A 9,383-nucleotide genomic window follows, 5' to 3' on the forward strand; every position below is an offset into this window, starting at 1 on the left:
GAAGCTTGTCCAACATCGTTTGAGATGGTTTGGGCAAATTCAGCACAGGCCTCCAGATGCTCCAGTGCATAGCGGACGGCTAAAGCATGCGGAGAATGTCAAGAGAGGGCGGGGTCGACCGAATTTGACATGGGAGGAGTCCGTTAAGAGAGACATGAAGGATTGGAGTATCGACAAAGAGCTAGCTATGGACAGGGGTGCGTGGAAGCTTGCTATCCATGTGCCAGAGCCATGAGTTGGTTGCGAGATCTTATGGGTTTCACCTCTAGCCTACCCCAACTTGTTTGGGACTAAAGGCTTTGTTGTTGTTGTTGTTACACTTGAAAGAATTTGATTAAAGTGATTCTCCAATTTTGAGGAGTGATCCATGTATGTCTACGTATGAGTCCTCTGCCTGGACGAGCGCGTCTCTTCTTCTTCGTCTGCGCAACTGTTGATTGATCTTGGCGTGACGAAGTGTCGTGTCCAGGCTGCTCGCCCCTGCTTCCATCCATCAACGAGTAGTTCAACATCCACCACTTCTATTTTTCTAGAGCAGTAGGGCCTATTTTAGAGTTTAGCACGGGTCCCCATATCTTTGTCGGCTCGGCCCTAGCACCTAACATAGCTGCCTCGCGCCCCATGTTGCATCGATCTGCGTGAGCTCGGTTTCCTTTATGCATCCCTTCTTTTCTTCTTTCCCCATCTGCTTTTGTTCCATTGTCCTTCCATCGGTGAATGCAAGGAAACTTGAAAGTTCCCTCATTTCGATAGATTATGGCAAGCACAATTCTTCATACAATATGATTGAATCATTCTATACTATAAAATTATGACTCATGCACAACAAATGCAACATTCATCCAAGCAAATGTTTAGAAGGTGTTTGGTCCCAGCAGGTAACGCAAATGTAAACATAATGGAAAACGGAAAAGCACTGGGACTGTAAACGTAATCGACAAAAATCATAACTTGTTTGGTTCAAATGCTGTTACGGGAAGAGATCATGGAGGATAGTTCAATTCATGTAGAGGAGCTGCTTATGTGAGAGCCTGGTTTTTCAGATTCACATCGGTTTCCTACCTGAATCAGTTTCGTATTGGGCTGGGATCTGATCCCGCGTGATGAGATTACGAGCCAACCAAACCAAACAAGATTTAACATTATTTGTTAACACTGTAATTAGACTGCGTTACAAATGTGTTGACCAAACACCTCCTTAAATACAATACACTAAAGAAACAAGTACTCCCTCTGTAATGAAATATAAGATCGTCTATATTTCTTTACAGAGGGAGTACAACTTTTGTGTAGGAGATACAATAATAAGCTCTTGTTTCCGAATGCTAATGATCCATGATGTTTCCTTCACTCATGATGTTTCGATCAGTGGGTATTTATGATATATTTTTTCCATGTCGAGTCATTGACTTCGTATTGCCATGTATCTTACAGCAAAATTTCCATTATGCAAATCACTGAAAAGGGTCTACGCTGTTGAAAATTTAGCTTGGCCTACTTTTATGAAAGCATCATCTGGTCGGCTGAATTCTGGAAACATATGTCAGCTACTTTCCATAGTCACAAGCCACACATAAAAAAACACTAAACTAAAAATTTGGACTTATATCTTCAGGTTCATGCATTATGAAGGTTTATTGTTGCATCATAAACAAAATGCCATCTGAAGATAACGAAGATGTGACCTTTTATTCGAGGAACAACATAGAAAACTTGACCGCCACGCTTCAACTCCAATTTGATAGCTGATAGAGCACTTTCTCTACTAAATGCTGACACATAGGTCTTGACAGCGACTCTTTCCGGAGGTGGTGTAGACATTAAACTGAAAGCAAGCATACAGTTCTGTTAAGAACAGAAAAAGGAGTTCAAAAGTTGAATGTAACCGAAGTACAGAAGCTATGTGAACAAAAAGCCCACAAGAAAACTATCATCTCTTTTAAGAAGAGCAGTAGTTCCCTTCCAACTGAAATGAGAAGGTGAAAAAATGGCAAGCGCTGCAATAAAATCGTACCTTGCATCACGGAAACCGGTTAAAGCAAGATACAGAGTGCGTGGAATGGGTGTTGCGGACAGGGTAAGAACATCAATAGAAGCTTTGAATGATGCAATCTTCTCCTTTTGTTGTACACCGAACTTCTGTTGGAGAAGATGGGAGTTTGTGAGGTGTGCATATAAAAATAGGCAGAGTTTGCTTCAAAGGTATTATATCTTCTGATCTTTTCAATAGATTACTAAAGACAGAGCTCTCTATATACCCTAAAAAGAGAACATTTTTATGTTATTAGTACCCAAATTATAACCATCAAACTAATGTGTATCATTGGCAGACTAGACCAGCAACCTCACAAAAATGATGTCAAAATACAGGGCAAGGATATGCTATCACCGTGAGAGAGACATTACGATTTATACAGTACCTGTTCCTCATCCACCACTAGGAGACCAAGATTGTTATAGGCCATCCGTTCTGTAAGAAGAGCATGAGTTCCAACAATTATTTGCAAATGCCCATTCGTAATTTTTGTTATTAGCTCATCCTTTTCATCCTTGCTCTGCAAGGAAGACACATACCAAGCCATGCAAATGATAGTCAATCCCTTCAGCAAACGAACGTGCTTGGCATTGTATAATACGCGTTACCAAAATTAACCATGATTTGAGTTAAACAGTCAGTGAAATATGAAAAGTGGAAACGAGATGGCGCTGCCACAGATTGCATAACGCAGTATAGATTATATAAACATTATTTAGTATAGCTACAACACAAACCACATATACAAATTAGAGTATTACAACGAAACTAGAGTGGAATGCTTTCTAGGGTCAAGATGAATTACACAAACTAAATAGTTAAATAATTACTAAAATTATGGTTTGGAAACATAAACAAAGAAAGATAATTATACATGATGAGCTGTATTATGGGTTAAACTCAATTTGTATCGTGGCATACCTGAGCACCGCTGAATATGGCGACCTTTATGTCAGGGTAGTTGGAGAAACGCTCAGACATTACATCATAGTGTTGATTGGCTAGTATTACAGTTGGTGCGAGAACCATAGCTTGATATCCTGTAGATACAACGATGAATATAGCACGCATTGCAACTTCCGTTTTACCAAACCCGACATCTCCACAGATCAATCTGTCCATTGGTGTTTCCCTTTCAGTTAGATCATTCTCAATATCTATGAAAGCCTGTCATCAGAATGAACACCGTTAAAAAAAGCTCTTTTTAAGATTATTCAATAACAGTGTAAGTAGATAAGAAAAGAAACCCCAGGCATGGTAAGAAGTTTAAAGAAGGTGAGAAGCAAAAGAAAAAATTGGCAATGACTGGAAATAAATAGTAATCAGTAATGTGCCAAAGGTTATGTATATCTGAAGATGGATTTCTACACAAGTCAACCAAGATCATTCAACAACCTTACGTTTATTGTGTCAGAACAGACACGGAAAATCTTAAAGTTGTCCACACTACAGCGTAATGGAAATCTGTACTCACAACAAGTATCATATACAGGAAATGAATAGGTAATTTCAAATTTCTGAAGCAAGTTTAAAATGTAAAAAGATCTGAATTTAAGCTTCCAAGCTGACGTGAAGTAACCCAAACAAAGTGTTTCTGACCTCAGAAGCAAACAAACTATCATTGCCTTATGTTTCACCCTTGATGTAAACAAACAACAGGCGAACATATGGTTGCCAACCATATCCATGAAGATTGCCAATTTTATCAAGAATATTAACTGCATGAAGAAAAGAACACAGCTTTTAGTTGAGAGCAAACCTGGTTTTGGTCTGGGGTAGGCTCGTAAGGAAATTCAGAAGCAAACTGATCCATCGCCTCAGGCTTTCGGTATGGCGGCCTTCTCTGCCTCATCCTTTGTAAATATAACTCCATCAAGTTGACCACCATCTTCTGAACAGCAAGCTTTCCTTTCAGCCTCCTCTTCTCCCATGTAGAAGGATCATTCAGCTTGCTTAGATTCCTTGGCCTCTTTTTCTCATGAGGACTGCATAAAAGTTCAAACTGGATAAATGGTCAACGTGCATTTTTGTTTTCCATCAAACTCAAGTGACCATCCCACAACATAGCACGTAAATCAAAATTTAAGCACAGATACCAGGTAGCTAAACAAGAGGTGCAAACTAGGTCTAGTGCTGAAAAGATGCAAATTCATGCAACTACTCGGATCAGGAATCACATTCTTTTAAATTGGCATCAAACTTGAAAACTGGGAAATATGGCATGCACCTCACATAAACTTGGCAATTGTAAGATAGGTTATGAAGACACTCAACATTGCTAGTTTCAATGTGCCCGCGCAATGGAGGTCTGGGAGGAGCTGGGCAACCTGGTGCATGTAGCTCCCGCTTGCGCAGGGTCCAGGGAAGGGTCCGACCACTTTGGGTCTATAGTACCCAGCCTCTGGGAGGAGCTGGGATTAAAAGAAAAAAATCCAAAGATCAGTAGTACAAGACCGGGCTGGTTCATTCACTATGAGCACTCTTTTGAATCAGCAAGAATCTGTCGGCGCCCTATCTATGGCGGAACTGGTAGCAGTTGGAAGTTGGTATATTTGGTGGCAGAGGCGTCAAATTGTCAACGAGAAGATTGTCCTACCTCCAGACCGAACAGCATTATCAATAGAAGTTCTAGCGACGAACTTCCTCCGTTCTTAAACTCCAAATCAGCCAACTGTGAAATGTGATCATATGTGGCGCAAACCAAGAAGAGGAACAGTGAAGATAAATGTAGATGCATCCTTCTGTACTGAGAACATGTCTGGAGGCACAGGAGCAATAGCGCGAGACGAACACGGTGATTTCATTGCAGTGGCATCTTGGTTCATACCGCATGTGCAGCGGAGGTGATGGCCATCCGTAATGGATTCTATTTAGCACCCAAGCTAGGATGCAGCTCCCTTCAAATTGAATCTGACTGCTCCAAGCAGTTGAGGCTATTAATCTTGAGGTCTTTGTTGGACAGGAATCAGCTATTGTGCTTGAGTGCAAAGAATTGGGTTTGGATTTCTCCCAATATGAAGTGACGAAGTGCTTCCGTGAAACTAATACTGTAGCTGATTGTATAGCCAAATTATCTCTATCCAGTACATCGTCTGAGGTTTGGGATAATGCAATCCCGGACTTTATTTCTCATCTTGTTGTAAACGACCTCACTATTATCTGAGAAATAAAGTTCTTTACGTCAAAAAAAAAAAACTTGACAATTGTAAGTTTGGAACCAATCCCAGTCACATGGCTAACCACCACCACTTTGCAATGTGGCAATGACATAGTTTTGTTTACTTTAATACTTAAAATAGCATTTGCTCAGACACGTCTGGACAAGCAAATCGATCCAACAATTCCAGTCCTACATACAATCTATATACCTATAGTAAAAGGAGTGAGTTGCGGAGATCCAACAAATCTCAACCGTTCAACAGCATATTCAAAGGTCTACGTCACTCGGCGTTAAACAAGTTTAGTACTAAACACATTTAGCACCCTCTACTAATTAATATAATGCCTAATATCAATGTCAGCATTAACCACATAATTATATCCTACCTAATATTAACATACACCCTCCGTCCCAAAATAAGTGTTTTGAGCTTAGTATAAATTTGTACTAGAGCTAGTACAAAGTTGAGACACTTATTTTGGGACGGAGGGAGTACAATTTATATCTTGCCTAATATTAATGTGCAATACAACGTACACAATTTAGTTAGAAGAGACGCTACAAACAAGAGGAGAAGAAGTTTCAAAAAAAAAAAAAAAAAAGATGTGAGCAGGTTAACCGCGGAGGTATACAGGTTGTATCGGTAGAGCATGCGTGCTGCCTGGTCGACTGCAAGCTTCGCCATGGCGTCCGCATACTGAATGAACACGTAGTCCTCTCCGTCCTCTCCGCTTATACAGACGAACTTGCCGACGCCGACTTTCTTGTGAACGACGTACTCGCCGGGCTCCAGCTCACGAGGGTCCACACGGTGCCCCAAAGAGCTCCTGGCCGCCATCCCCTTCCTCCTTCCGGCGCCCTCCTCCTCGTCCTCCGCGTTGCTTCCGACGTCTCTCTCGTATTCCGGTTCGGCCGCGTGCCGGCGGAGCTGGCGGAGGCCGAGGCGCTGCTGCTCGCGGATCATGTGGAGGTAGGCGTCCGCCTGGGCGGGGTCCATGGGAGATGTGGCAGCGGAAGAGACACCGCGGCGGCGGACGAGCGCGCGGAGACGGTTATTGAGCTGCGAGATGTCGTCAGGGGGCACGGCGGCCGTCACCGTGGCAATGGCCGCGACCGGGGAAGCAAGGCGGAGGCGGCGAACAGGGAGGCGTAGGCGGAGCTGGGGGGATAGGGTCGGTGGTCGGTGGAGAAGGAAGTGACGGTGGGGATTTGGTGGTGGAGCACGAGGGATGAGGGTGGCCATGGATGTGGCGTGGAGGCGGGGGTTAGGAACAGCACGGGAGCGGCATGGTTTTAAGCGTTTAGAGCATCCGGGCCACAAACCCGTCTCAAAAATCCGACCCAGTCGAGCTCTTTAAACGAACCTCAAACGCTCAGACTGACCGGCACGTCTCGTATCCAATCAAATATGGAACAGATATTGGGTGCCACCTAGTACGGGCAATACGAAATTGAATGTGGATGCTGTGCCAGCGCTGGATTTGGGACTGTGGGTGCAATATAAGATGACAGCGGCCTATTCTTGGGGGCTTCGACTCTTTGTTTTAATCATATCATTGATCCGACTATTTTGAAAGCGTTGGCTATCAGAGAAGCCCTAGCTTTGGCGGATGATCTGTACAAGAGGAGGATTGAAGTTGCATCAGACTGCAAAGTGGTGGTGCAAGATTTACAGCGAGATAACTCGGCTAGCTACGGTGCAATTGTACATGAAATAATAGACCACTCTGCGCTTTTTTATTTTTGCAGTTTTAGTCATGAATTTAGGAGCTCCAATCATGAAGCTCACAACTTAGCGAAGCATGCTTTTTCTCTCGGTGGTGGCCGCCATGTGTGGTTAGGGCATCCCAGGAATTTATCATCTGTCCTTGTAAACATCGTGACGAATAAAGCTTCGTGAGGTTGTCTCAAAAAAATTATGGAACAGATATGAGGCATCCGGGCGCTTCAGCCATGTCGAACCCGACAGCCGTGACCAACCACAATTTGCACCAAATCCTTCCTCCTCCTCCCGCCGCCTCCTATCGTTCTCGCGCCCGAGTCATATCTTTCCCGCGCCCGAGCCCTCGCCGTCCGCCACCCTTGCTCCCCATCTTCACCACCGGTCCTGATCCGCCCTCCTAGATGTCGTCCAGTCCGTCCCCGACCTCCGCGATGGAGATCGCGTCCGCCTCATCCGTTAGTGTTCCTTCCTTGTCTCCATCGTGCAAGGTGGAAAACGTCACCCGGAAGATGTTGCGACTGTCGGTGTCAAAACCGGCGGATCTCGGGTAGGGGGTCCCGATCTGTGCGTCTAAGGCTAATGGTAACAGGAGGCAAGGGACACGATGTTTTACCCAGGTTCGGGCCCTCTCGATGGAGGTAAAACCCTACTTCCTGCTTGATTGATATTGATGATATGAGTAGTACAAGAGTTGATCTACCACGAGATCATAGAGGCTAAACCCTAGAAGCTAGCCTATGATGATTATGATCTGTCCCTAAAGACTAAACCCTCCGGTTTATATAGACACCGGAGAGGGCTAGGGTTTACATGGAGTCGGTTACAAAGAAGGAAATATAATATCCGGATCGCCAAGCTTGTCCTCCACGCAAAGGAGAGTCCCATCCGGACACGGACGAAGTCTTGAGTCTTGTATCTTCATGGTCCAACAGTCCGGCCAAGGTATATAGTCCGGCTGTCCGGATACTCCCTAATCCAGGTCTTCCTCAGTAGCCCATGAAACAGGCTTCAATGACGATGAGTCCGGCGCGCAGTTTGTCTTCGGCATCGCAAGGCGGGTTCCATCTCCGAATACTCCAAAGTACCTGTTGTACCGGACAGTGTCCGGCTTCCCATCAATGTCGTACTCCTCGGCTTCTGTGATTCAATAATGACCATCTCCACGTGTCGAGCGAATACGAGGAGACGAGGCATTTTTGCATTCACCACCCCAGTCCTACAAGCAAACCGTCTATTTGAAGGGACGGGGATTCAGATCCAAGCTTCACCTTCTTCCCTTGAGCGAGCATCCAACAGAGCGCGCCCAGAAAAAATCATTCCAGCATGGCCGGTCGTCGCAGCTCCTCCTCCCGCTCCCGTAGCTCTAGGCCAGGTGATTGGGAAGAATGTTTGTTCCTCAAAACCGCTTAATAGAGCTGCATACCCAAGGATTTCTTCCACCGGCGTTCATGGTCCCCGTCCGAGCCGGACTAGCCACCTATAATGGCGGGGAGCAAGCGGAGAGATCTCCTAATCTATCCCCGGGGGAGCGAATATGCCTCATCCCGCATCTGCTGAGAGGCGTCGGGTTTCCAATCCACCCATTCCTTCGCGGGCTCCTGGAGTTCTATGGCCTCCAGTTGCACAACTTCACCCCTGCCTCTGTGCTGCACATAGCAGGATACGTCGCCCTTTGTGAACTATTTCTGGGCTGCGAGGCTCACTTCGGGTTATGGAAGAAGTTGTTCTGCCTCGTTCCTCGCAACCAGGGGGAATCCATATGTCAAGTGGGCGGAGCCGAAGTATGGCGCGTCGCCGAGACCGGATACCTATCCGGTACTCCCAAGAAGGCATCGGAGAACTGGCCCTCGGAGTGGTTTTATGTCGATGACGTTCCCCTTCCGGGTCCAGTCCGGACAGGTCTCCCTGAGTTCAGTAATGCTCCGCCGAAGGCACGCCGAAGTTGGCGCCTCGGGGCCCCCAAGAGGAGGATACCATGGAAATACACTTCCTGATGAGCAGGATAAAGTTACTGGCCAAATCAGGGCTGACAATAGTCGAGGTTATGGCAATATGCATAATGCGGGGAGTGCAGCCGCTTCAATATCGGGGGGAAGCCCATGTGGCACTACAACAGGGAAGATGATGCCGCCCGTTGTGGTCGTAAGGGTCCGGACTCCGCCACTGCTCTGGCGAGGATATTGTCTGATTTGTATAAAGGAGAAGAAGAAGAATTCCTTCATATTAAACCGCGGGATGGATTTTCTATGTACAACCCCCCAAGCTGGGTAAGTCATCACTCTTTCCCCCGCTTCATTCATTCTGGCGTCCTTCGTCAAGATTATTTACCTCAATATTTTCGAGCAGGAACTAAGGAGGGCCGTAGAAGGATTCTCCAGCCCCTCCCCGCAGCCAGAGGACCCCGGAAGGGCCTTCGATCTAGGACTCGAAGAAGACCCGGATATCACTGTGGAGCTCGTCAACGG

At 45.7% G+C, this 9,383-nt stretch overlaps 1 protein-coding gene across 7 annotated transcripts in view; it reads right to left on the bottom strand.

Annotated features, from left to right (window-relative positions):
- LOC119295979 (ATP-dependent DNA helicase At3g02060, chloroplastic-like) overlaps positions 1-6,504 on the bottom strand; it is a 34,498-nt gene extending 27,994 nt beyond the window's left edge. For all 7 annotated transcript variants that reach the window (XM_037574400.1, XM_037574399.1, XM_037574398.1 and 4 more), the window contains exons 1-6: positions 5,828-6,504; positions 3,795-4,020; positions 2,957-3,202; positions 2,421-2,555; positions 2,015-2,139; positions 1,686-1,825 (exon numbers count right to left, since the gene is read on the bottom strand). In XM_037574400.1, coding sequence (XP_037430297.1) covers positions 1,686-1,825; positions 2,015-2,139; positions 2,421-2,555; positions 2,957-3,202; positions 3,795-4,020; positions 5,828-6,438 — 1,483 coding nt within the window. In that variant the 5' untranslated portion in view covers positions 6,439-6,504. The remainder of the gene's footprint in view (positions 1-1,685; positions 1,826-2,014; positions 2,140-2,420; positions 2,556-2,956; positions 3,203-3,794; positions 4,021-5,827) is intronic.
- Positions 6,505-9,383: the final 2,879 nt, after the last annotated feature.

This window comes from Triticum dicoccoides, chromosome 4B, assembly GCF_002162155.2.
Source record: "Triticum dicoccoides isolate Atlit2015 ecotype Zavitan chromosome 4B, WEW_v2.0, whole genome shotgun sequence".
In the NCBI taxonomy this organism is placed as follows: Eukaryota; Viridiplantae; Streptophyta; class Magnoliopsida; order Poales; family Poaceae; genus Triticum; species Triticum dicoccoides.